The sequence below is a fragment of the Oryctolagus cuniculus genome, chromosome 8 (assembly GCF_964237555.1).
Source record: "Oryctolagus cuniculus chromosome 8, mOryCun1.1, whole genome shotgun sequence".
NCBI classification, from domain to species: Eukaryota; Metazoa; Chordata; class Mammalia; order Lagomorpha; family Leporidae; genus Oryctolagus; species Oryctolagus cuniculus.
In genome coordinates this window covers 46,887,632-46,915,256 of record NC_091439.1, presented here as the reverse complement: position 1 = coordinate 46,915,256, position 27,625 = coordinate 46,887,632, and the positions used below count along the sequence as shown (strand labels likewise).

Below are 27,625 nucleotides of genomic sequence, written 5' to 3'. Positions count from 1 at the left end.
AAAATTGAAATGAGAGGTAATAACTGTATCTTCTTCATTGTCACACCCCACAGCTACTTTAATGCAACTATACATTAAATTTAATTTAGCCTCTGATAAGAAAATCACATTTAATAGCATGGGAAAAAAATCAAGATGGTTTAAGACTATCTAGTTTTTTATTTTTTCTTTTTTAAAAGTATTTTATTTGAAAGTCAGAGTTACAGAGAGGCAGAGGCAGAGAGAGAGGAAGACAGAGAGAGAGAGAGAGGGGGAGAGAGAGAGAGAGGTCTTCCATCCACTGGATCACTTCCTAAATGGTCACAACAGCTGGAGCTGTGCCGACCCGAAGCCAGGAGCCAGGAGCTTCTTCCAGGTCTCCCACGTGGGTGCGGGGCTCAAGGACTTGGGCCATCTTCCACTGCTTTCCCAGCCCATAGCAGAGAGCTGGATTGGAAGTGCAGCAGCCAGGGCTTGAACCAGTGTCCATATAGGATGCCAGCACTGTAGGCGGTGGCCTTACCTGCTATGCCACAGCGCCGGCCCCAACACTATCTAGTTTAAAGAGGAAAAACAAATCACTTCAAAATTCTCTACCCTCTTCGAGAATTCTAGATGTAAATTGATATATTGCCAAGAAAATTATGAGATTAAATAATTACCTAAGGAGCTAACACCCAATTTTCTTTCTCCTTTAAAAGCAAAATGTTAACAGAGGCCAACACTGTGGCAGAGCAAGTAAAGCTGCCACCTGTGACTCCAGCTTCCCACATGTGCAAGTTTCGAGTCTCAGCTGCTACACTTTTCATCCAGCTCCCTGTTAACGGCCTGAGAAAAGCAGCAGAAGATGGCGCAAGTACTTGGGCCCTGTCACTGACATGGGAGACCAGGATGTAGCTCTGGGCTTTGGCCTGGCCCTGCACTGGCCGTTACAACCACCTGGGCAGTAAACCAGCAGATGGAAGATGTGTCTCTTTCTCTCTCTCTCTCCCCCCCTCTTTCTCTGTAACTCTTTCAAAATAAATCTTTTTTTTTAAAAAAAAGCAAAAAGTACAATTTTTAATAGAGAAAATCAGGAATCACAAATAGAAGCCAGGCTTGCTTTTGATGTATTTCATTTTATATTTAGTAAGACATTATCTTTTTTAAAATATGGAAATGCAAAAAGTTTTAATGAAATATTTTAAAAAATATTAAAATTCAATTCCTGATAAATTAATGACAGAATTATGAAAGGCAAAAGCTTTAAACTTGGAGTTATAGAAAATTATCTTTAATACCTTGCAAAGGAATAACTAATTAAATAAGACATTGAGGAGACAGAGCCAGTGTTGTGGCACAGTAGATTAAGCCACAGCCTGCAATGCCAGCATCCCATGACCATTGGTTCAAGTCCCAACTACTCCTTCTCCAATCCTGCTATCTGCTAGTATGTCTGGGAAAGCTGTGAAAGATAGTCTTGGGTCCCTACTTTGGTCCCTGCCATTCATGTAGGAGACCCACATGGAGTTCCAGTCTCCTGGCTTCAGCCTGGCCCATCCTGGTTATTGTGGTCCATGGGGAATGAGCCAGCAATGGTAGTTATATCTGCCTCTCTTTTCAAATAAATAAATCTTAAATAAAAGACCTGGAGAGCATAAACCACAAATTAAAAGACTGATAAATTCAGCAGAAATTAAGAGTTTTGCTTTACTAAAAACTATCCCAAGGAAAATGAAAAGAATAATTCAAATGTTGATTATATTTTAATATATATGTATAAATATATTTAAGGGCATATATGTTTTTTAATAGACAACAGGATAGAAAATACAAAAAGCTCCCCAAAATCGTTTAGAACATTTGAAAAACCAGCAACTCAAGAGAAAAATAGGCAAGAGAGAACCCAAGAAAGAAAAATAATTTTATAGAAAAGCATCAGTGGCAAATAACTGATGAAAACATGCTCAGTCACATTAGTAAGTGGGGATACAAAGCATTAAACACTAGCTACGCACCACTTTAGCACAAATTGAAAACTGATGATTATCAGTGTGTTGAGCACATAAATCAAGGTAGCTGTTTGGTAGGGCAACCATACATCCCTTGAAAAAGTTGAATATGCACCTGCCCTACAGGCTAGGAGCTGATTACACTCATATTCTCTCAAAAATCTCTGGCACACCAGTACTAGCAGAAGGGTATAAGGTTTATAACAGTATAGTTTTTAACAGTAAAACTAAAAGTGATATTGCCATGGTTTGAATGTCCATACCAAAACTTAAGCTGAAATTTAATCCCCATTGTTCAATATTAAGAGACAGGACTTAGACAAATATAAATGTTCCAGTTCAAAACAATAAATTAGTAAGTTAGATATTTATGTGACATAAGACTAAAGAGAAAAATAAATTTGAATGAATTACAGCAATTTGCATCAGAGATGAATCTGGGAAGCCATGTTGAGGAAAAAATCCAAGTAACTAAAGACAAACTGAAGGATAATTGCGTACTTTCAACTACAGATTTTGAAAAACAGGCAAAACTACTGTTTTAACCTGATGTAATTATGAAAATTATGAAAAACACAATGGAGTAATATAAAATTCAAGGCTCTGTTTACCTCAAGGTGATGGAATAAGGAGGGTGGGGTTGGCATAGGAAAACTTTAAAGTAATGTCCACTTCCTAAGCTGAGTAGTAGAGACAGAGCTGACTTGTACGGTCCTGAAGGCTGAGCACAGCACAGATCTAGGGATGACATTCAGGGGCCACAGCCTGCATGGCTGGACATGTGGCCAAGGAGGATATGATGCATTTATTTAATGCCATTCTTTAAAAAATACAGATACTATATATATATTCTTATTTGGATGTATACTTTTCAGTTAAAGACAAAGAAAAAAGGTAGGAAAATATTGACCTTAAAAGCTGTTTTAAAAAGCTGAGTCAAACATCATAATTAGAAAGAAGAGCTTTAAAAAGAGTCTAATTGTACTTTAGGAAATTATAAAATAAATCAACAATACCTTTTATCAGAGAAAAATGCTATACTGTTATCCTAGGGCCTCCAGGTGATCATACTTCTGCAAATAACCACTAAACAAACCATGATGTATTTGCCATCAGAATATTGTGGTAGAGCTGGGAGAGGTTTTGTTGTTAGATCAGTCATCGCTGTGCACAGAAGCAACTGATCACTGAAAGGGTTCCACATATTGGTTGAAGAGGTTTGGAACTGTCACTCTGAGAGTAAGAGGCAGTGTCAGTGGGAGACCAGACGGTGTGAATCCAACTCCACCTAGAGTAGCTATGAAATCATAGACAAGTATGCAGCCTCTCTGAACGTGTTTCCTCATCAGTAACAAGGAATTAATAGTCACTACTTCATCTGATTATTGCAAAGGTTAAATAAAATAATTCCTACCACGTAGTAAGTGCTCACTAAGCATTACCTATATAACTGGTTGCTTTAGTTATTTACTAAAATTTCAAAAAGATGAAGAAAACATAAATGCAAGCAAGCCAGAAAACAGATTAGGCCAGTATAACCCCTTTTAGAATCCTTCACTTAAAATTTCTCTTTGGCAATGCTCAGGTTTTCATTTCCACCCTAGAAAGACACATGAAAAAAAAATTTTTTTTTTGACAGGTAGAGTTAGACAGTGAGAGAGAGAGCGAGACAGAGAGAAAGGTTTTCCTTCCGTTGGTTCACCCCCCAAATGGCTGCTATAGCCACGCGCTACGCCTATCTGAAGCCAGGAGCCAGGCGCCTCCTCCTGGTCTCCCATGCAGGTGCAGGGCCCAAGCACTTGGGCCATCCTCCACTGCACTCCCGGGCCACAGCAGAGAGCTGGCCTGGAAGAGGGGCAACCGGGACAGACTCCGGCACTCCAACCGGGACTAGAACCCAGGGTGCCAGTGTCGCAGGCGGAGGATTAGCCTAGTGAGCCGCGGTGTCGGCCTACACATGAGATTTATGTATTTACTTTTTCTCACATGTTGATCACATGTTAAAGGAGCAATATGATAAAGGGAAATTCTCAGTAAAGCATTTGGAAGAATGATGATCTAGGGAATCTTGAAGTTATTTCTTTCCATACTCAGTAGCAGAAAAGCCTTAAGCTCTGTTCAAACTGTCCAATCAGACCAAGGAAACTTCAACCTATGTAAAAGCTGAAACTAATTCTCACAAAGTGGACCTCTCATTCCAACTGCTTACATTCTGAGTAAATATATGAGTAACTGTCAAAATCCTACAAGGTGTAGGGGCCTGGGATCTCTTCATGTGCTGTTCTGCCAGGTGGGGAATATCAAATATAGAAAAAGGTGCGGAGTCTGGTTCAAAATCTTTCCTAGTCTGAGTCTGAGAGCCACACATGTGTTATCCAAAGTATGGGAGCTTTAAATCAAAAGAAAGTTCTCATTAAAAACGACAAGGACAGATTTCTGTCTTTAAAACAGATTCTGACTCAACGAAGATAAAAGTAATTATCCCTTCTTTAGAGTTACCCAAGGAGCATGGGTAAATTAGCTTATTGATATAGATTAGCTGAGAAATTCTTTTGAATACAGTCCTCTTTCATAAATGAGAGTGGCCTCAGATGCTTATAGTTGGCAACATATTCATAAATAAACCCAGGAATTTCTGCTGACTGGTAATTGCTACCTTGATACAAAGTGCATATAAAAGTAAGGTTTAACCCACTATAAGTATCTATAGTCATGGAAGATCCCTTTACCCAAATAAGTGACTCCAAGGATTTTCTTAGAAGTAAAAATTTTTATGTAAAACTTATTTCATAATATTAATAAATACCCACTATATCAAATTTGCAAAATAAAAAATAAGAAAATCCTAACACACTGCATGAATTTCAGCATACTTCCTTCCTGTGTATATTTATGAGGAAAATATTAACCATGAGGATTAACCTACTGTGCTATGGCACCGCCCCTCCACATAGGTTTCAACTGTGAGTTTATTATTCATTTTTCCTTGTTTTGTTTTGATTTTATGGTTTTCTTGTGACTTCTATACATGAGTTTTCTTTTATTTTCTACCTAGCATATAGGCACAATTACTTTAAAAATTTTTTTACTTTATCTTATTACATTAAGAAACACTAGCTCGACTGTCTTTCCAGTTGATTCTCACGAGTTTTCTAGGTGGATAATTATACTACTCTTATAACAATGCTGATACTTCCTTTTCAATGCTGATACCTCAACTGTTAAAATTTAGTGAGACCTCCAGGCAATAGTAATAGCAGACATCACTCTTTTGTTCCTAACTGATGTGTATGTGTGATAGACAATTAAGGTGATTTAATATACTCTCTGCTCTAAGAGACTTGAGGAAGAAATGTTGATTTCATATAACTTTTCAGCATTATTAAGATGATCATATTTGTTTTCATTTATAGATGACTCACTGAATAATTTGCTTGTTTATTTATTTGAAAGTTAGAGCTCTGGTGGGAGTGGATAAAGGGAGAACATCAGCTGGTTCACTCTCCACATGGCTGCAATGGCCAGGACTGAGGCGGTGGAAGCCAGGAACAAGGAGCTTCTTCCAGATCTCCCACGTAGGTAGTAGGTGCCCAAACACTTGGGCATCTTCCACTGTTTTTCTCAGGCCATTAGCAGGGAGCTGGATCAGCATTGTAGGTGGCAGTTTTATCTGCTATACCACAAAGCCAACCCCCATTGAATAATATCAAATGAATGCCCCAGTTTGACCCACTTTTACATTCCAGCAATAGACTCCACTTACAGTTCTTTTAAGACACTGTTGGATTAAGTTTGCTAATGTTTTGTGTAGATATTTTTATGTAGATTCCTAAGACTGGAGTAGTTTTCTTTGTACTTGTCTAGTCTTGAAATTGAATTATATTAATCTCATAAAATTAACAGAAAGATTTATATGTTTCTTTGCTTTGCAACAATTTATATCATTCAGGAATCATCTGCATTATGAGGGTTGGCTTAAAAATCCAGCAAAAAAAAAAAATCAGTCTTTTCTGCTAGGACCATTAATCTAATTGGATTTTCTAGCTCTTATACCAATTTTGATAATTATGCTTTATTGCAAATGTACAGTTTCCCAGACAATTACACATTGCATCTATATTCCCAAATTTATTCACTAAAGATAATTCAGAGTATTCTCCAATTTTTAAACTGTTTATCTGTGTTTTATTTGTCTTTTTTCTAATATTTTCTTTGTTTCTCTTACAATTGCCAGAGATTCTCACTTATTTTATTAACCTTTTTTAAAAAATATAAATAATTGCTGATAATGTAAATGTGTAAAATGAAGAAATTTGAAATGCAGCTAGGATATGAACCAAAACAGTGCCCATATTGGATGCTGGCACGGCAGGTGGCTATTTAATCCGCTGTACCACATTGCTAGCCCACACTTTTCTTCATAACTGATAAAGAAGTATCATTGAAAGTCACTATAAATTTCACATATTTCCCACATAAAATCAACTTTTTAAAGGTTTAGTGAGGCATATTTGATATAAAAATCTTGATACATTGGACATAAGCATCTTCCTGTCATACCATCACCACAACCAAGGTACTAAACATATCCCTCACCTCTAAAAAATATCCCCCTGTTCCTCTGTAAGGTTAGTCCTCTGATGACTGGTTTTTTTCACTAGAACAATGCCCTTAAAATTCATCCACGTCATTACATATGACAGAATTTCCTGTTTTTTTTTTTTTTTTTTTTTTTTTTTTTTTTAGGGCTGAATAACATTTCTCTCTCTCTCTGTGTGTATGTGTGACAGAGAAAGAGAGAGATTTTCCTTATCTATTCAGCCATATATAAGCATTTAGGTTCTTTTCGTATGTTGATTAATTTGCATAATGTGGCAAAGAATATGGGAATGTAGACATTTCTACCAAGATTAATGAAAAACCACTGTGATTTCAACTGTGGAAGCTATTCACAGGCTACAGTGTTAGAATGGCAGCTTAAACTAGTGGTTAAGATGCCTGCCTTCCATATTGGAGTACCTGGGGTTCAACTCCCAGCTGTGGCCCCTGACAGATGCTTCCTGCTAATGCAGACCATGGGAGGCAGTGGGGAGTGAACCAGCAGATGGGAGCATTGTCTCTCTGCTCTGCAAATTAATTAATTAATTAATTTTGGGGAAAAAAAAAGGCTAAAATACAGAAAAAATTACCTTTGGATGAGGAAGAAAGCATTATGAATAGTTGAAGTGATTAGACTACTTTGTTATATAAAAACTACATTTTTATGTGACAATGTGTATTTTGTGTGGAAAGGTAGAAAATTTGAATAGACTATTACTTCTTTGTAATTCTGAATCAAATAAGCTTGCTGACAGTATTTTTAACTGAATCATAGAAAATGATTTTAGGTACTTAATAACTCATTAAAAAACAAGCTTAAAAAAACAGTGATATTCAGCAAGTAACTATCCCAAAAGTTAAATATTCCTTACTTATAGCCAAGCTGTCGACAGATCACAGTTGCATCCTTATCAGTCCATCCATCATCACAAATTGTTCCCCACTGGCCATTGATAAAAACTTCCACTCGTCCTTCTTTCTTATTTTCTCCATCCACCAGTCTGATAGGAAAACCTAAATCACAATTCAAAAGGATTAGAAAAGTGAAAATAAGTGATACAGATACTAAGGCATGAGAGACTTTACAAAATTCAAATTTTATAAAATCAGTTGAGTGATCAAGAGAGAGGGAGAGAGAAAGAAAGGAGAAGAAGATAGGAGAGCTATCTATAGGAAATTATATCTACTTGTGTAACGTCTTTTGAAGTCTTGAGGTCAAAGTGCTCACCTTGCTGCAATCTGTAGCCCCAGTTATTGGAACAGTGCCTGGCTTGTAAAGAAATGGCAATCATTTTTGTTGAATGAATGAACGCATGAATGACTGAATGAATGGCACTATAAAACTGTGAACTATTTTATTACAACTAACTTCTACATAATGAAAGAACATTATCTTAGAGTTGTTTTGTTTTATAGATGTTCATTTATCCATGAACATAGCTAAAAACATATATTCCAAAGCTAGGATTTTTAGGAAGCTATAAACAGATACAACCTTGTCCTACTTGGGGAAGTTGAATGGGTTTAATGCCAGAGGAGGAGGAAAAAGTTTTTTTCTTTTAAAGGCAGGTAATAGGAACAATTTCCATCAAAGGGTTTCTATGAACTATTGAGTACAAGGAAAAAAGTAATAAAAATTATCAAGATTTAAAGTGCAGAAGCTTTAGGTGCACTCTAAAGTGTACCTAAACTGTACAAATGAAGTGATTTGTAGAACATCACACGATCTTTATCCACATCAATAAATATGATGTTGTTTAATAGAAGGTGTTCACTGTGACTTGCATTCTGTCAGGAGGAAAAGTGTGAAGTCATTAGGATGGGACCTAATCCAAATGACTCTTGTCCTTATAAAAAGGAGAAGCTTGGACACAGAGATATACGATGTGAAGAGACATGGGGAGAAGACAGCCATCTACAAGCCAAGGAGAAAATCCCGGAGCAGCTCTATCCCACACAGCTAGTTCTCCCTGTTCTTTCTGAAGGACCCTATCCTGCCAATGCCTTGAGTTTGAATTTCTAGCCCCCAGAACTATGAGACAATAAATATCTCTAAACAAATTACCCTATCTGAGGTAATATGTTTTAGCAACGTAAGCAAATTAACACACTGGGAAGGTTTCTAGCTTTAAGGTCTCCAAGATTTACAGGTGAGGATTTAGGGAATACAATGAAGCATGGTGAGATGATCAGAACCACAACAGCGGAAGTAGGCAGCTAAAGAACAAACTGTATGTCTCTAGACCAACCTATGAAATTACTAAATTGACTCTTGTTGACTAAAAGGAAATACTGCTTGCAGAATGGACACTTCTGCTCTTATTCCTCTGACCCAGTTGTAATTATCCACCCTTCTTTGCTGCTCCTCAGGTTGCTAGTCCCTTAGTTTACATCTGTGACCATGTTCATTCATGGGTTAAGGCACATGAGGGGACTTCAAAAAGTTCATGAAAAAAATGAAATGAAAAGCTAATTTTGCTGCAAAAGAATTTTTAAATCCATGCATAGTTTCTTTCTTTTTTTTTTTTTTTTTTTTTTTTTGACAGGCAGAGTTAGACAGTGAGAGAGAGAGACAGAGAGAAAGGTCTTCCTTTTCCATTGGTTCAACCCCAAATGGCCGCTACAGCTCGCGCATTGCGGACGGCACGCTGCACCGATCCGAAGCCAGCAGCCAGGTGCTTCCTCCTGGTCTCCCATGCGGGTGCAGGGCCCAAGCACTTGGGCCATCCTCCATTGCCTTCCTGGGTCACAGCAGAGAGCTGGACTGGACGAGGAGCAACCGGGATAGAACCGGTACCCCAACCGGGACTAGAATCTGGGGTGCCAATGCCTCAGGCAGAGGATTAGCCTAGTGAGCCGTGGCGCCAGCCATAGTTCTTTCATAATATGAATTATCCATGAAGTTTTGTAGACTATTCACATAATAGAATTATATAGTAAAGTCAAAATTAACAAATACTTATTGAGCTACACACTACCAACTAATGTTCTTAAAAAAAAAAAACTTGAAATTTTAACTATGTCATAAAGCACACAAAATTTGAAACTTTTTGTTTCTTAATAATGTATCTGAAATTCTAGGGTTCTTTGCAAGAGAAGTAAGAGGAAAAGGTGAAGTAAGTGCTCCTCAAAGGCTAACTTCAAACTGATGACATCCTTTTCCTAATTTTTAGATCTTTGATGTGAAGAAAACATTTGCACACTGAATAAGATCTCCATGTTCCATGCCAGTCTTTTATAAGCAAAAGTAAAAATCTTGCAGTATTTTTAAAGTTCAAATTTCATGCTTTGTAAAAGTACTGCTTATGGTGCTTCTGAACTTAATATAACCCAATCATTTTTACAAAGTCATTGAATTTTCAATTCTTGAGGGGAAATTGGATAACAGACATTCTATCCATACTATCTTGTTACTTAAGTTCTTTTTGTTAGGGTGGTAATAATAATACTCAGTGTGTTTCATTTGTAAAATCTTAAATAAATACAAAATGTTTGGAAAAACTAAACAATTCTACGGGTATAAAGTATCTTTAATTACACATCTCATAACGATTTCTGGTAGTTTACTCTTTCCTGTAACAAAGATATATTATTTAAAAAAATACTTTCTCTTAGACAAAAATCTAGTGCAAATACAAACGAAGTCTAAGTTTATATGGTAAAAGCGTGTGAGAGACAACTTTGCTATGAAGGAAAATTCTGCTAAGACTTAGTACAAACTTTAGAATTAATATAAAATTAAGGTGAAAATAAAGTATTTGCCATCCCAGAATTTTCCTCCAATTCTCACGGGTATTACCTGCATTCTTATGAAGTTAAGTTTTACTAACTTAGAATACTGATTTTGAGCATTTTACCTACCACACACCCAAATACATGAAGTGTCTACTGAACTATAACTAGTTTGAGGAGAGTTTTGCTCACAGAAGTTACCCTTTAAGTAACTGAAAATAATAGGAGTCACTGTGCACTTGCTCCCCATGTAGGATCTCTGTCCTTAATGTGTTGTACTATGTGAATTAATGGTAAAACCAGCATTCAAACAGTACTTTATACTTTGTATGTCTGTGTGGGTGCAGTCTGTTGAAATCTTTATTTAGTATATACAAGTTGATCTTCTGTATATAATTAAAAAGGAATCTTAATGAAGAATGGGATGGGAGAGGGAGTAGGAGATGGGATGGTTTGTGGGTGGGAGGGTGGTTATAGGGGAAAAAACCACTATAATCCAAAAGTTGTACTTTCAAAATTTATATTTATTAAAAAAATTTTAAAAAAATAATAGTTCAACAGCTTATTATTACAGTGCTAAAGAAGATAAACATCCTCATGTTAAGTGCTGTTGTTTGTATCATTTTTCCATTATCCATTTCTTTAACCTTCTCTTTTAAATATGCAGTATTTTTAATAAATTGGAAAGCAATGGTATATTTGAATAAATAAATAGTACCTGATTCTATCCCAAAAAAATATTTGGTTCAGATATAATGTTTTTCAAATGACTTTAGTTAATAAACACACTCCTGAGATTAGAACCAAGAAATTCATAATAAAGATGATCACATATTTTATTAATTATTATCATCCACAGCTTTTAAAATTTTTTAAAAAAATATTTAAAACTCTATAATTAAAAAGATTTTCTGGTAAACTGAAATGGTTAGCTGTCCTACCCTATAAAGTATTTAACAATCCAGGCCTTAAGAGAACTGAGATCACATAGTCAGTATTTTGTCTCTGGCACTCCTGATGGGGCATGACTGATTAGATAACCCCATGATCTAAACACCTGCTATCTGGGGCTGGGAGAACCCACTTTTTAGCAAATAGGGTCCTATCTACCAATTACATGCAATCATTCATCACACAAACCTGGGAGGCCATAAATCTTCCATAAGAAGGCAGTAGGAGAAAACAAGAACTAATGGAAAGAAAATTGGAAGTAGGTCCCAGAGTATAGGAATGGAGTAAAGAGATGCATTTCTCCTTGGTATAATGCAGTGAGTTACCATGATATCACGGTGTAGCATAAAAAAAGAGTATTTTACAAATAAAGTGTGCAAAATGGTTAATATTGCAGAATTCAACAAGTTTTATTATTTTGTAATAGGAAGATTTCAGCTTCACAGTCTTAAAACAGGATGATAAAACGGGTAGATTCAATCCTGAGGTTAAAAGTGAAGGTCATCTATCTATTTACACACACACACATACACAAACATATGTACTCTAGGTAAACAATAGAGCTCTGATAGTGTTCTGGCCAATCTTTTGAATAATTCCCCTTAATATACTTCATTCATATTTATCCTGCCTTCCTCCCCGTCAGACCTTAAGAATCTGGTAAGAATGGTTAGCCATAAACAGTTCAAGACTGTTAGAGGAGCTGGTTCCCTTTAATCAAACTACAAATCTGAAGAAATTTATAAAAAGAGAGTAGCAATGGTCCCCGATGGGTCTCTAGGATAATGGCATATCTTAGAAAGATGGGTAAGCTATTAGCTCCAATTGATCCATTTAGAAGCCTATTGAGAACCCTGGAAGAGCAAGGAATGGGTGGCTGGTGACCAGTGATTGACAAGGCCTCAGGAGCAGAGAAGAAATGAATCATGAGACAAGGGGAGGAGTGGAATATTCCTTTTCTTTTTCTTTCTTAAAAATCTGTCCCAAATAGCTCATTTGTACTCAAGTTAAATGATCAGAATAGGTGAATAAGGAGTAGAGAAACAGATTACACAGCTTCTTTCTTCTTTCAGATCACACGATTATAAATATTTTTAGTGGGAAAGTTAGGTTTCTAAGTAAAGAAAAACAATTTCAGGGCTGGAAATTTCATAATGCTGATAGAAAGATTCAAAGGAATATTTTTCTCTGCATAGGAATGACTGAAACTTAGAAAAATATGGGAAATTAAAAATCCAAAGAGGAGAAACACTTTACACTTGGGGCCAGTGGCTTAAAGTACAATGGCTACTGAGTTATAAATGTCTAGAGTTGTGGTCGGTTCTCACCCAGAGACAGTCTGTGTCCGTCACTGCCAGGGTAGCAGGCGACAGCCACATCTTCGCGGTGGCTGCAGTCATGCCTTCCCCACTGTCTCCTAGAACACTGAAGGAAACTGGTTTCCTTTCCTGAGCAGCTGACATCATCCAACCAAATGGGCCCTGCACTTTCTTCAAAATGGTTTGCAGAAGCCTGTTTGCCATACCTGTGATAATAAAATAAACCATGTTACAATGAACCACAAAACATAAACAACCTAATTGCTGTGACTTCAGAGAGTATTTCTTTGATCTTTCTCCTACCTTGAGGACACAGCTGTGTTTGCCGAAGTCACAGGATTCGAACATCTGAACAACTTTTGGTTGTTTCAATGAGTAACTATTGAGTAATAATCCTATTTTCAGATTCATTCTTGTTTTTTGGTGTTCAATTTAAACTACCAAACAGAGAGACTGCAAAGGGATATATCTCAAATTCCTGACAACAGGATTAATACTGTGAACCACACAGCGAGAGCACGTTCGTCATTTGGTTTTCTGATGAACACTGGGAGCCCTCTGACTCCCTCAGCTTCTCTAGGCCTCTCTGGTATCTTCTTCAAACAGAGTGTGTGCTAGTTTAGTAATTTCCCCACACACACTAACAAACCCTTCATGAAGTTTGGATTTCAGCCCATCAACATCATATAATAGCATTCAGTTTTTTGTAGGAATAGATAAACTGAATATTTCATTTTTTAAAACTTTGTAAAAATTTTATAAATTTATATAAAATATAAATTATTTAATATTCCAGTTGACTTTATCATTTCTATTATCTGTATTATAATAAATGTATGTTGTAAAACTAGAAAAAATTATAAAATTTAAAAATTGGTAATTTTTTCTTAACTTTCATCCTATCGATATTTCTTTTGTTACATAAAATCCAAATCTCCAGGAATTACTGAGCTTAAATAACCTTAATGTGTCTTCCATTTTTAAGAGTGTATGAAATTCAGCTGTTACTCATAAATTTTATGTCAGTATTTTCCTTAACTGGATGCTTTTATTATTGCTATACTAAGAATATAGACATTTCTGAAATGAATTTTCCTAATTGTTTTCCAGGGCAATTATATTAAATGTATTCAACTTGACAAACATTTGATAAATTAAAACAATGCAACTTTTAGTTATTCTTTCAATCAATAATTAACTGGCTGTTAATCATTAAAAATTAGACTTTTTCCTGTGATTTTGCTAACTAATCCATACTTAGCTAGAAAAGTAAGTAACCTAAATTCCAAACCTCTATCACTTCCAGCTTATATCAATTTTCCTGCAAATGTATCAATCTGATAATCATCTGTCCATATTAGCTATATAATATATAAAGGGAAGTCATTTTACTCCTGGATTATACAAGGAAACACACACACCTGACCCTCTTTATTATTCCTTAAGAATATCCTTTCAAGAATTCCTCTGTAAATTAAATGCAGCACAAGCTTATACAATCTTCAACACAATTATTTAGAACACCTAATAGTATACTGAAAGTTTGATATTCAGTAACTCTAGATATTCTGTGAATGCAAGAAAAATTATGACTGAAAACTGTATTTGTGAAAACAATAAATTAAATATGAAGAATCAGTGTCAATTGTTTTCATTAATAGAAAACCATGTGAAAATAAAGGGTAAAAGGATTTATTGGTCTCTCTAATTTGAGAAAACTGTATACTTATCAGTCTACAGATTAACTTAAAGTGACATTCATAAAGTAATTCTTATTAATTAAAGTCAATAATTATTTAGCTGTTTGTTATGTCATACCTCTTGATTCATTAATATATTTATATATTTAATTAATATATTAATTATTCATTAATTATAAAATTCAAAGTATGAGGCAATCATGTACATTGACATCTTCTTAATAAAATTATAACAGGAAAAAATTCAACTTCAATATTAAATATAGTATCAACATTTGATGGATGTTTTGTTATTAAAAGTATTAAAAGTGTGGATACTTAAATTACATGTCCACTACTCGAGCTGATATAAAGTTATAAACAGATACTGTAAATGATAGTGTAAACATGGGAAAATTTTAAGTAGTTTTCTACTTTGTTTCTTCTCTGAACTTTATGTGTGATATTGCTTTTTTATAAATTTTAACATATATGTTAAATATGACTTTGCTTAGCTTGAATGAGGGAATATATTTAAGGTTTCATGAATGTTTACAATCAGTTGTATCTGAAGCTGAAATGATCCAATTTTCCCAATGTTTTCAAGTATGAGAAAATTACTTCAAGCATGACACAGAAATATGGCATAAAAGAATGGGTATTCATGGGCTTCATTCAAATATTTAGCTCAAAGGCATCATTTGCAGTTACTTCAACCAACTTAAGTTCTTACTCTGAATGTATGATGTATGTGACAAGCAATATATTGCTCCAAGTGTGATACTCAGCTTTTAAGTGAGTGAGGTCAAAGGCGAGTTTTAAAGGTCATCTCATTACAAGAGGGCCATTTTTCTCAAATAAAAGTGATAATTATCATCACATTCTAAAAACAAGAATAATATACTACCAAATTGTTTGACGCTGAACTTCTCTACAATTTTAGATACAATGATGTCAAAACTAACCGCATCCAATAGCGATGATGCATCAGAATAAAATCAAGCATTCAAAGTCTTGAAAAGACACAAAAGGACCTAGGAGTCTCACTGGCTTCAACCAATTATTCAAGAAGGGTGGTGGCAGGAAAGTTCAACAAGACAAAAAACAAGAGATAGTTATTCATTATCACAGAAAATGTCATTTTTAAACTGTTCTTCCATAGGTAGGTAAATAGATTATAGACAACATATAGGTTTAATATTATAGAAAGTATAAGTAATGATCACAGAATAAAACATTTAAAGATATAATGTGGCACCTTTACTTAGTGGAGGTTTAGCCTTATGATTATAAAATTAACTGAAAGTATGTCAATGAAAAATTAAAAATAATAAGAAAGGAAGGAGGAAGGAGGATGGGAGCATAGGTGGGAAGTATCACAATGTTCTTAAATTTGTATATATAAAATACATGAAATTTGTTCAACTTATATAAATAAAAATTATTTAAAAAATTATGTGGCATTTATCTGCCTCATATCAATGGGTCTTACTTAAATCCCAGTTGTCGGCAAACCACGTATGTATTCAGCTCAGTCCAGCCATCATCACATACAGTCCCCCACTGTGCCCTGTAATACACTTCCAAACGGCCCTCATGGCTACTTTTCCCGCCTGCAAGTCTTATGACCCCATCTGTAATAAGAAGGAGATGCAGAGACTAAGCAGATTCACTCCCAAGAAAGGCAAAACAACATTTTCATTTCATCACAAATATCATATATACTCAGGCTTCCCTCTAGGCATTCCATTCAACTCGCATTACAGGAGTGCTCAATGAACTGACATCACTACATTGTATGCAATAATATGTATCTGTCCTAATAAAATATTCTTTTCTTTTTATTTGTACTCCTATTACTTGGGTAGAAAAAATATATTCTGATATAATTACAAATATAAGCATGTTACTCTGCTGGTAAAAGCAGCAGCCCATACAGAAGTATGTCAATACAAATTTAGTATTTCATGGGTCCTAAGAAGTTATTCTTTTGATTTTTGTTAAAGAAAAATTTAAACAGAAATTTTTTTCTATGTTCTTTTTAGCATAGGAACAATGGATTTGGGATGCCCATCTACTTCCTTCTACCTCCAAACAATTAAGTAAATGTACACTCAGACATGCCCTTCTTATAACACATGACATCTTGACAAGTATGCAGCAATATGGAATACTATGGAAATTGAGCATAACAAAGGTAACTTTGTTTCTTTAATAGTGTTCTTTAATTAACAATTGCATCAATACCGTTTTACCAGGTAGGAATAAATTCTGACACTCAAGCCTGTTGAATGTATGAATGGATTAAAGACATAATTATAAAACCCAATATCTGAAATTTACTATTGCATGTAGATTTTGATTATTAGGTACTATATACATCAATGGCATATTTTCTGATTTATACTTACAGAATTTTATAGTTTGAAATTTAAAAACTTAGAAATATCTATAAATAAGCAGATAACATTTTAGTAACTGTGTTAGATTGTTTTAGTTTTATTTGGAGGACTTAGTTGTATGGTCATTGGGTAATATTGTCCAAATTGAGGACATAGAAATATGTGGTAAGTACAAATGATGCTTGGACAGGTATTACTATATTAATGAGATAAAATCCTTACCTGTCAAAGGGGTACAGGACACTCCAGCATCTTCTTTATGGCCACAGTTATGTTCTCCCCAGGAACTCTTTGGACATTGCTCAATTGAAAGCTCATTCCCAGTGCAACGTACTTCATCCAACATTATTGGGCCAGATCCTTCCCCAAAATATGCCTGATTCCATGCTTTAGCGATGCCACTGAAAACATAAGAATGTAAGAATTCTGGATCAGACAGCAGAAGTTGGTTGGACTTACTCAATTTGCCCTGGTCAAAGCATACTTTTTAATCTCCATTTAACAGTTTACTCCCCAGATCAACAGGACTTTCTTTTTTTATTTTTTAAACTTTTATTTAATAAATATAAATTTCCAAAGTACAGCTTTTGGAACACTGTGGCTCTTTCCCCTCCATAACTTCCCTCCAACCACAACCCTCCCCTCTCCCACTCCCTCTCCCATTCCATTCACCTCAAGATTCATTTTCAATTATCTTTATATACAGAAGATCAATTTAGTATAATTAAGTAAAGATTTCAACAGTTTGCACCCACACAGAAACACAAAGTATAAAGTACTGTCTGAGTACTAGTTATAGCATTAATTCACATTGGACAACACATTAAGGACAGAGATCCTACAGGGGGAGTAAGTACACAGTGACTCCTGTTGTTGACTTAACAATTGACACTCTTGTTTATGGCATCAGTAATCACCCTAGGCTCTTGTCATGAGTTGCCAAGGCTATGGAGGCCTTTTGAGTTCACCAACTCCGATCTCATTTAGACAAGGTCATAGTCAAAGTGGAAGTTCTCTCCTCCCTTCAGAGAAAGGTACCTCCTTCTTTGATGGCCCTTCTTTCCACTGGAATCTCACTCACAGAGATCTTTCATTTACTCTCATGGGCTCTTCAGCCAGATCCAAATGCCTTAAGGGCTGATTCTGAGGCCAGAGTGCTGTTTAGGACATCTGCCATTCTGTGAGTCTGCTGTGTATCCTGCTTTCCATGTTGGATCATTTTTTCCTTTTTAATTATATCAGTATTAGCAGACACTAGTCTTGTTTATGTGATCCCTTTGACTCTTAGTCCTATCATTATGATTAACTTTGAACTGAAACTGATCACTTTGACTAGTGAGATGGCATTGGTACATGCCACCTTGACAGGACTGAATTGGAATCTCCTGGCACGTTTCTAACTCTACCATTTGGGGCAACTCTGGTTGAGCATGTGTCGAACTGTACATCTCCTTTCTCTCTTATTCCCACTCTTATAGTTAACAGGGATCACGTTTCAGTTAAATTTAAACACCTAAGAATAACTGTGTGTTAATTAAAGAGTTCAACCAATAGTATTAAGTGAACAAAAAAAAATACTACAAGGGATAAAGTATTAAGTTGTTCATCAACAGTCAGGACAAGGGGCTGATGAAGTCACTGTTTCTCATTTCACTTCAACAGGCTTTCTTTTTGGTGCTCGGTTAGTTATCACCGATCAGGGAGAACACATGATATTTGTCCCTTTGGGACTGGCTTATTTCACTCAGCATGATGTTTTCCAGATTCCTCCATTTTGTTGCAAATGACCGGATTTCATTTTTTTTTTTACTGCTGTATAGTATTCTATAGAGTACATATCCAGCGTCATGGCTCACTTGCTAATTCTCCGCCTGTGGCACTGGCACCCCATATTCCAGTCCCCCTTGGGGCGCCGGATTCTATCCCAGTTGCTCCTCTTCCAGTCCAGCTCTCTGCTGTGGCCCGGGAAGGCAGTGGAGGATGGCCCAAGTGCTTAGGCCCTGCACCTGCATGGGAGACCAGGAAGAAGCACCTGGCTCCTGCTTCAGATTGGCACAGTGTGCCAGCAGTAGCAGCCACTTGAGGGGTGAACCAATGGAAGGAAGACCTTTCTCTCTGTCTCTCTCTCTCTAACTCTGCCTGTCAAAAAAAAAAAAAAAACACCTGACTTTCCATATTTGCTTTGTCTGTTACCATTCTTCATATCTCCTGCCACTGCACATGTTTCAAAGACTGCTATGTATTTTCCATTACTGACCCTCCTTTCCTTCATTAGTACTGGAGCTCATATTTCTAGGAGAGCAAAAGTATTCCAATTACAGACCATATTTGCCATCTTCCCCTGCTTCTATATTACTAAAGTAGTTAATTAATTAGGTAGTTTGTTTTTGATAAAATAGACATAAGAGTAACATTTTAACTATTTTTAAGTGCATACTACATTAAGTACATTCACACTGTTATAAAACTATCACCACCATCCATCACCAAAACTTTTTCATCATCCCAAAATGAAACTCTGGCCACTTTAAATGACTAAGTTATCACCAGTGATATTTAGGTAGAAGCATCATGTATAACTTCTAGAAAGTGCCCTTGTTCCATTCCCTCCTATCTGTTGTCTGCAAGGCAGAGGTGGTAACTGGAGCCTAAGAAACTATCTTGGGTCAGAAGATGCCATATTAAGAATGACAGAACTGGGGACACTGTGGCATAGCAGGTTAAGCATCCCCCTACAGCATCCTGGCTACTCTACTGCCAATCTGGCTCCCTGCTAATGCACCTGGGAAGGCAGTAGAAGATGTCCCAAGTGCTTGGGCCCCTACAGTTGCACGGGAAACCCAGAAGAAGCTCCTAGCTCCTGGCTTCAGATCTGCCCAGCTCCATCCGTTGCCACTGTTTGTGGAGCAAACCAGCGGATGGAAGACCTCTCTGTCTCTCCTTCTCTCTCTCTATGTAACTCTACCTCTCAAATAAATAAATAAAATATTTAAAAATAAATAAATAAAATTTGATATGGAACCCTCCCATTACTGCAAATATATACAAAAAAGAAACATAATAATAATTTTTAAAAAATGACAGAACTACAAACAAGAAATAGACGAGAGTCCTGATGATGTTGAAACATCATGGTGGCCTTGAGTTGGATATCTTTTTTATTAAGAAACAAACACAAGTTTCAATTTGTTTAAGCTGATGGTATAGTGGAAAAATATAGTTTCCCAAGGGAATATACGATAAAGTATTACTATAACACTCACAATAAAGTAAACAAGAAAAATTTTTAACATTCAGAAAATTAAATTCAAGAGTCATATAAAAGTTACAAGTAATCCCAGAATTTGAGGGGTAAGGTAGTTGGGTAATTGAAATCTGTTGTTTGAAATATGTTCATATATCCAGTATTATCAGTTCAAAGAAGGAAACTTCTCAGAGTTGTGTGCCTGAGGCCTCTTCTCACTTTTACAAGAGGACCTAGGAAGGGAGAGAAGTCCTTGCTTATAACTCTAGAGCTAATGTCAGCCACTATAACCCATGGGCCAAATCCATGGGCCACCACCTGTTTTAAAATGGCTTGTGAGTTTAGAATGATTTTTTACATTTTGTAAATTGTTGAGAAAAAAATAAAACACAAACATAATTTGGAACAAGTGAAAATCAAATTCGGTTCAAATTTCACTGTCCAGAAATAAAGTTTTATTTACACTAATTCTCAAATTATTGTCTGTGGCTGCTTTTATGCCGAAGTGGCAGAGTAAAGTAGCTGAAGAGTCTAAAATATTTACTTCCTGGTCCTTTACAGAATAAGTTTGCACACCCCTGCTCCAGAGGAAAGATATTAATGAAAGCAAATATAGAAACTTAGTGAACACTGAGAGTCAGAGAACAAAACAGAACTAGAGAAGAGATGACTAGTGAACATCCTAGGGAATCCAGAAAGGAAAGCTGTAGAGAAAGGCAGATTAAAAGCCTCCCTGGATCTCTGCTCTGAGATGAGCGACAGAAAAAAGAAAACTAAGCAAAAAAGAGAAATATCTATTAAGGAAAATTTCAATGAGTACAATTGGAAACCTGGGACCAATGTGAGAGAACCAACAACAGAAACAAAAATGAAATCCAGATGATCTAAAGAACTAAATATCACACCCCCACCCCCACCCCCCACTCCCACACAGAGGAAGAAGAGGAGCAGGAAGGAAAGAACACTGAAAACTCACCAAACTAAAATAATAGGAACATATTCTTTTAATCTTGGATGCAAGAGAGGATTTCCTGAGCAAGTGAGAAAACTCAGATGTCAGAAAAGAAAAGTTTAATTCAACTACATACAATTGTAAACCACTGTTTGGGAAACTACACCATAAGCAGAGACAAAACACAAACTGAAGGTCTGGAAGAAATATTTGCAATATGTAACAGCAATAACCAAAGAATTTGCTGGAGATTAATAACAAGGTATCAATATAATGGTTTTTTTTTTTGGCAGGCAGAGTTAGACAGTGAGAGAGAGAGACAGAGAGAAAGGTCTTCCTTTTGTTGGTTCACCACCCCTCAAATGGCCGCTACGGCCGGCACTGCACTGATCCAAAGCCAGGACCCAGGTGCTTCCTCCTGGTCTCCCATGCGGGTGCAGGGTCCAAACACTTGGGCCATCCTCCACTGCCTTCCCGGGCCACAGCAGAGAGCTGGACTGGAAGAGGAGCAACCGGGACAGAATCCGGTGCCCCAACAGGGACTAGAACCCGGTGTGCCGGCACCGCAGGCGGAGGATTAGCCTAGTGAGCCGTGGAGCTGGCCTCATTATTTTGTTTTAATGGAAGGCAAAACAGCCAATTTCAAAAAAAAAAAAAAAAATGCAATAGAGAGTATTAGGCTATTCATACAAGTAATATACATAACCAATGACCATGTATGTTTGATCTCCCTAGTGATCCAATTAAAATAATAATAAAGTATTCCGACACATCATACTTTTTGGAGATTTAAAAATTTCTATCACTTTCAATATTATATAGGCTAAAACCTAACAAAGGCTTTTTATTCCCAAGCAAAAATAACAAGCAGACCCTAAAAGCATCCATTGGCCGGGAGCAATTACAGATAGGGTGGGGCAGAGTAAATGAAATGCACTGTGCTTCAAACATGCTCATGCTTATGTCATACAAGTCTTAAGAATAAGTAAAAATCTTTGTTAAATGCCTCAGAATTGTGTCCCTTCCTTGATGGAGAACAGGACGGGAGAGGGGCAGCCCTGATCAGTGACTGGGGGATGGTAATCTATGTTAAAATCCATTCTTAAAACATGACTTGAGTATTTTATTTTCTTTCTTACACATTTCTGTATTTTCTAGTGTTTATAGATATATTTTATTGACTATAAAGGTATTTAATTAAAATAAGCTAATCAGAAAAAAAGCCAATAGAGTAAACTTGGGAACAATAACATTAACTAGACAACTATGCTGTACTACAAACTAGGTTTTCTAGCAAAAATTTGAGTTTATAAAGGTTAAGAAAATAATATTTATACTTGCACACATTCCTTCAGCAGTCGCTAGTCTTTCCTGGTGCCCTGAACTATGCTGGCTTTTGGAATACCAAAGAAACTGATGACTGATTTTACAGTACTGGGGAAAGCAACAGAACACTTGTGAGCAGTTAAGTAAGTGCTCAGCAAATTCAATAAAGCTGTGTGTTTTCTGTCTTTCTTCTATGGAAATTATTTCTACCCCTGCCAGTTCATCTATGATAAAAGTCTCAGGGTTGCCTACTTTCTTACCCTCTGACCCCAAAATCCATTTGTGCAGCAGGGGTGCATTGATGTAATACATTGAGTTACTATTTTTTGTGTAGAGCTTCTTGACCTGCATAACAGCAACCCCCAACACTTACTGGACTACATCTGATCTTTATTCAAAACATTCTTAAACTTATTTAGCTCATCAGATTGTTTTCATAGAAAGCTTTTGTATTTCTTTTTATTTTCCCCAATAGAAAAAGGCCATATAGCACCACCTGACTGACTAACCATGCTTAGTCATATGACTCGGAGATGGACACAGAATGGAGTTATGCCATTCTAATGTGCAAGAAAATAATTTATTAAGTTATAAAAGGCTGCTTTATTAATTGCAAATATCAGCTTCTAAAACTTGTAAACTATGGATGGGAAAACAAAAAACCTCCTTTTTCATGATCAATACCCTAGATTTCTCTTTGAAAAAATAATCTCTCCCATCTCCAATAATGATATTTGGTATGGACCAAATGCTTATCACATGATAATGCTTATCACACTGATCTAATAGCTGTGTATGTATTTAATCACGCAATCCTCTCTACAGCTCCATCATGCTGTGGTTCCCAATTTGCAAATAAGGAAACAGGCTCATAAGTTAAATAATGTGCCCAAAACTTCACCCTTTGTAGATGATCAAGTTAGTCTGACTCTTAAGCAGACTCTGACACACCCAGTTGTTTTACAGTCTCCTGAGACATTTTCAATTGCTAGCCTATGAGACCTAAACACCATCCAGTTACAACATGTTCATTATCATTTTCTTCTTAACTTTCTCTCAAGTCTTAAAATTGTATCTACTCTTATTAACATGTGACCATTTTATAACATGAAAGAAAACATCCTAAATTAAGGGAGCCATAAGCCTCAAGATTGTGCTTCCCACTAATAGTGTGACTTTAAGGCCATTAGCTAATCTCAGTAGGCCTCACTTCCTCAAGGGTTAAATGAGGTCTCTTTTCTATTCATAATTCCATGTACCTGGCTATTTTTATCATAAATTTTGAATTTTTTTTAATTTAATGAATGTTAAAAATAAAAGAATAAAGAAAATAATTTAAAGGTAAGTTAGAGTTTGCAATGATTTTCTCCCATTCTGCTTGATGTCTCTTCACTCTATTGTTTCCTTTGCTGTGCAGAGGTTTCCGAGTTTGATATAATCCTGATTTCTCTAATTTTGCTTTGTCTTGCCTATATTTTAGGGATTAACATACAGAATATATAAGAATTCAAAAATACCCACAACAAAACAAAAAACCCAAGTAATCAGTTAAGAAATGAACCTAAGTAGACTTCTCAAAAGAAGAAATACAAATGGCCAACAGATAAGTGAAAAATACTCAAATCACTTGCCATCAGGAAAACGCAAATCAAGACTTCAAAGAGATATCACCTCACCCCTGTTAGTATGCCTACTGTCAAAAAGACAGATATCATAAATGCTGGTGAGGATGTGGAGAAAGGGGAAGTCTTATACACCATTGGTGAGAATGTAAATTTTTTTTAAAAAGATTTATTTATTTATTTGAAAATCAGAGTTACACAGAGAGAGGAGAGGCAGAAAGATAGAGAGATCTTCCATCTGCTGGTTCACTCCTCAAATGGCTGCATGGCCAGAGCTGTGCTTATCTGTAGCCAGGAGCCAGGAGCCAAGAGCTTCTTCCAGGTCTCCCACGTGGGTGCAGGGGCTCAAGGACTTGGGCCATCTTCTACTGCTATCCCAGGCCATAGCAGAAAGCTAGATCAGAAGTGGAGCAGCAGGGAACTGAACTGGCGCCTATATGGGATGCCAGCACTGCAGGCGGCAGCCTTACCCTCTACACCACAGAGTCAGCCCCAAGAATGTAAGTTAGTATAGCTACTATGGAAAATAATATGGAATTTTCTTAAAATCTAGAATTAGAACGGCCATAGGATCCAGCAATCCCACTTTTAGAATAAATGCAAAAGAAAATCATTAAGGAGATACCTGCTCTACAGTGTTTACTGTAGCACTGTTCACAATAAATAAGATATAGAATCAACCAAGGCATCATCATCAGAGGAATAAAGAAAATGTGGTATATACGTACAAAGTAATATTATTCAGCCATGTGCAGCAAAATGGATGGAATTAGAGTACATCATGTTGAGTGAAATACGTCAGACATGGAAAGACAAATACAGCATGTTCTTCCTCAAATTTGGAAGTAGGGAGGGAAAAACTCTATCTGAACATAGGATAGATACTACTAGAGGCTAGAATGGAAGGGAGGAGACAAAGAATCTGTGGATAATGGGCACCAAGTCAGTGTTAGAACAAACGTGCTAAAAAGAACAGTGGAGTGACTACAGCTCACAGTAACTACGATGTATTCTATAAGAAAATTAAAAGAGCCCCAAGGCTCTTATCATAAAGTAATATCAAAGAAGGGGAAATGTTGATTATCTTGATTTGATCAGTACACATTGTATATATGTTTTGAAATGTCACACTGTAGCCTATAAATATGTACAACTGCTGTTAATAAAGTTTTTTTAAAAAATAATTTATGGGCCAGTGTTGTGGTGTAGCAGGTAAAGTTACTGCCTGCAATGTGGTATAGCAGGTAAAATGCACTGCCTGCGACCCCTATAGGCACAGGTTCCAGTCTCAGCTGCACCACTTCCAATCCAACTCCCTGCTAATGGCCTGGGAAAGCAATGAAAGATGTCCCAAGTGCTTGGGCTCCTGCCACCCACGTGGGAGACCCAGAAGTTCCTAGCTCCAGGCTTCAGCCTGCCCTAGACCTGGTTGTTGTAGCCACCAGTGGAATGACCCAGCGGGTAGAAAATCTCTCTCTCTCTCTCTCTCTCTCTCCCTCTTTTTCTATCTCCCACTGCCCTGTAACTTTAAAATAAATAAATCTTTAAACAGTATATCAATTTATATCAGAAGAACCTTTATTCTGACTACTCAATAATATGGTTCCATGTGATAATTTTATAGTCCCTCCTCCCAAAAAAGGGGAAATAAATGTCAACGATCTTTAAATCTTGTGTAAATATAGCACATTACACAATAAAATGTGCTGTCACAGTTCTTAGCTTTGCTTTTAAGAATTTCTAAAGACAGGAGGAAACACTTTCAATGTTAAGCACACAAAAGAGGAATTCTAAAACATCTCCACCTAAAACTTCACTGGGTACATATTAATTCTCCTCACTGAATTTTCTAACATTTGGCTGTCTCCTTTCCAGCTCCACATTTTTCTTCAAGTTCTGGGTTAATCAAATATGTATATCTTAAGTTCAATCATTCCTTTTGTATTTAGGGAGCTTGCCAGCTAACAAAATGTGCACACATCATTAATAGATAAGGGTCAACAAAGACAGTGTCTCAGGAAGAAACTGTAACTACCACTCCAGGGAAGTATGATGTAGTTTCCCTCTGGGACTTCAACAAAGCAAGTAAGATTGAGATGAAATCTGCTTAAAAATGAATCATAAATTTAGACAAGCAACAATTATGCTGCATGATATCAACCATGTGCCATTAAAAAAAACTATTTCATCTGAAAGTACTTAATCTTTAAATAAACAAAAATTACAGAGGAAGAGGAGTTTCAGAATATAATGTAAATGCATGAGATAATTATCAAATAAATGAAAGAAAAGCAAAAAAACAAGGTCAGCTCAGAGCATGAGTGCTTATGATAAAAACTGGTGTCTACAAAACTGGATTGTTGGTTGTTACAAAGGCTTATGAATGTTGCCAGCACTGTGGCATAGTAGGCTAAGTGTCTGCAGGATTGACATCCCATGAGTGCTGGTTCAAGTCCTAGCTGCTCCACTGCTGATCCAGCTCCCTGCTAATGGCCTGGGAAGGCAGTGGAAGATATCTCAAGTGCTTGGGCCCCTGCACCAATGTAGAAGACCTGGAAGAAACTCCTGGCTTTGGATTGGCCCAGCTCTGGCCATTGTGGCCATCTGGGGAGTGAACTAGAGGACAGAAGACCTCACTTTCTCTCCTTCTCTCTTTCTGTAACACTGCCTCTCATAAATAAATAAATAAATAAATAAATAAATCTTAAAACAACACACACAAAAAAGGCTGGGTACAATCTTTGTTGTCCGGTGTATCTGGAGATATTTTTCTTTCAATCACTTTCCAAACATAGATCCCTTCATACAAGATTGTAACAAGCTAATGCTTGAGAAAAGATGCTGACACTTTACTTAGCCCATTTGTGTGTTCAACATTCATATAGTCTTCCTTGTGATTCTGCCTTTATATTCTTTGTGTATAAAGACTATTGTCAGTCTTTCTGTATAAAGACTATTGTCAGCATGTCCTTTATTTAAGAACTCTTTATATATTTAGTGAAAAAATATTTCTATCAAAAATGAATTCTAGGAGCCAGCACTGTGTTGTAGAAAGTTAAGCCTCTGTCTACAGTACCAGCATCCATATGGGAGCCAGTTAAAGTCCTGGCTGCTCCACTTCCTATCTAGTTCCCTGTTAATGGGCCTGGGAAAAGCCATGGAAGATGCCCCAAGTACTTGGGTCCCTGCACCCATGTATGAGACCTGGGAGAAGCTCTTGACTCCTGGCTTCAGCCTGGCCCAGTCTCAGCCACTGTGGCCATCTGGAGAGTGAACCAACATGTAGAAGATTCTCTCTCTCTTTCTTTTTCTTACTGTATCTTGGCATTTTAAATAAATTAATCGTTACAAAGTGAATTCTACATACAACATGAATTTTCAAAATCACTTTCATAACTTTAGTGTTATTAATTTCAGTATGTCACTGAATTTTCTATCATTTTCTAAGCAACAAAAGTTTGCCTTTTCTCCACAAGATTATATTAGTATAAAATACCTATTGCTTAAATTTAAATAACCCAAATCACAATGGTGATAATAAGTATGTAACTATTCTACTCTTAAAGTTCTTAATATTTCTGGAAAAGGCAAAAACTTCTTAGTAACTAACATGAAAATCAACTGAACACATAATCAATAACCCAGTGAATACACACATAAGGGTACTACATAAAGTCCCTGGAAAATGTATATTATGATAAACCTAATATTCATGGTGTCTCTGCCGATACAACAGTGATTCTCATGATATCACATTCCTTCAAGTTAGTAAGCCTTTATCTTTATGCACCAAAATAAACTTATCAGTTCTACTTATCCATGAACTTTT

The 27,625-nt window shown here is 36.3% G+C and overlaps 1 protein-coding gene across 2 annotated transcripts in view; it reads right to left on the bottom strand.

The window, feature by feature from the left end:
* The window catches only part of PRSS12 (serine protease 12), a 71,991-nt gene that overhangs the window by 23,872 nt on the left and 20,494 nt on the right, over positions 1–27,625 (bottom strand). For both annotated transcript variants that reach the window (XM_051820055.2, XM_051820054.2), the window contains exons 5-8: positions 16,875–17,053; positions 15,743–15,884; positions 12,581–12,777; positions 7,442–7,583 (exon numbers count right to left, since the gene is read on the bottom strand). In XM_051820055.2, the coding sequence (XP_051676015.2) occupies positions 7,442–7,583; positions 12,581–12,777; positions 15,743–15,884; positions 16,875–17,053 (660 nt within the window). The remainder of the gene's footprint in view (positions 1–7,441; positions 7,584–12,580; positions 12,778–15,742; positions 15,885–16,874; positions 17,054–27,625) is intronic.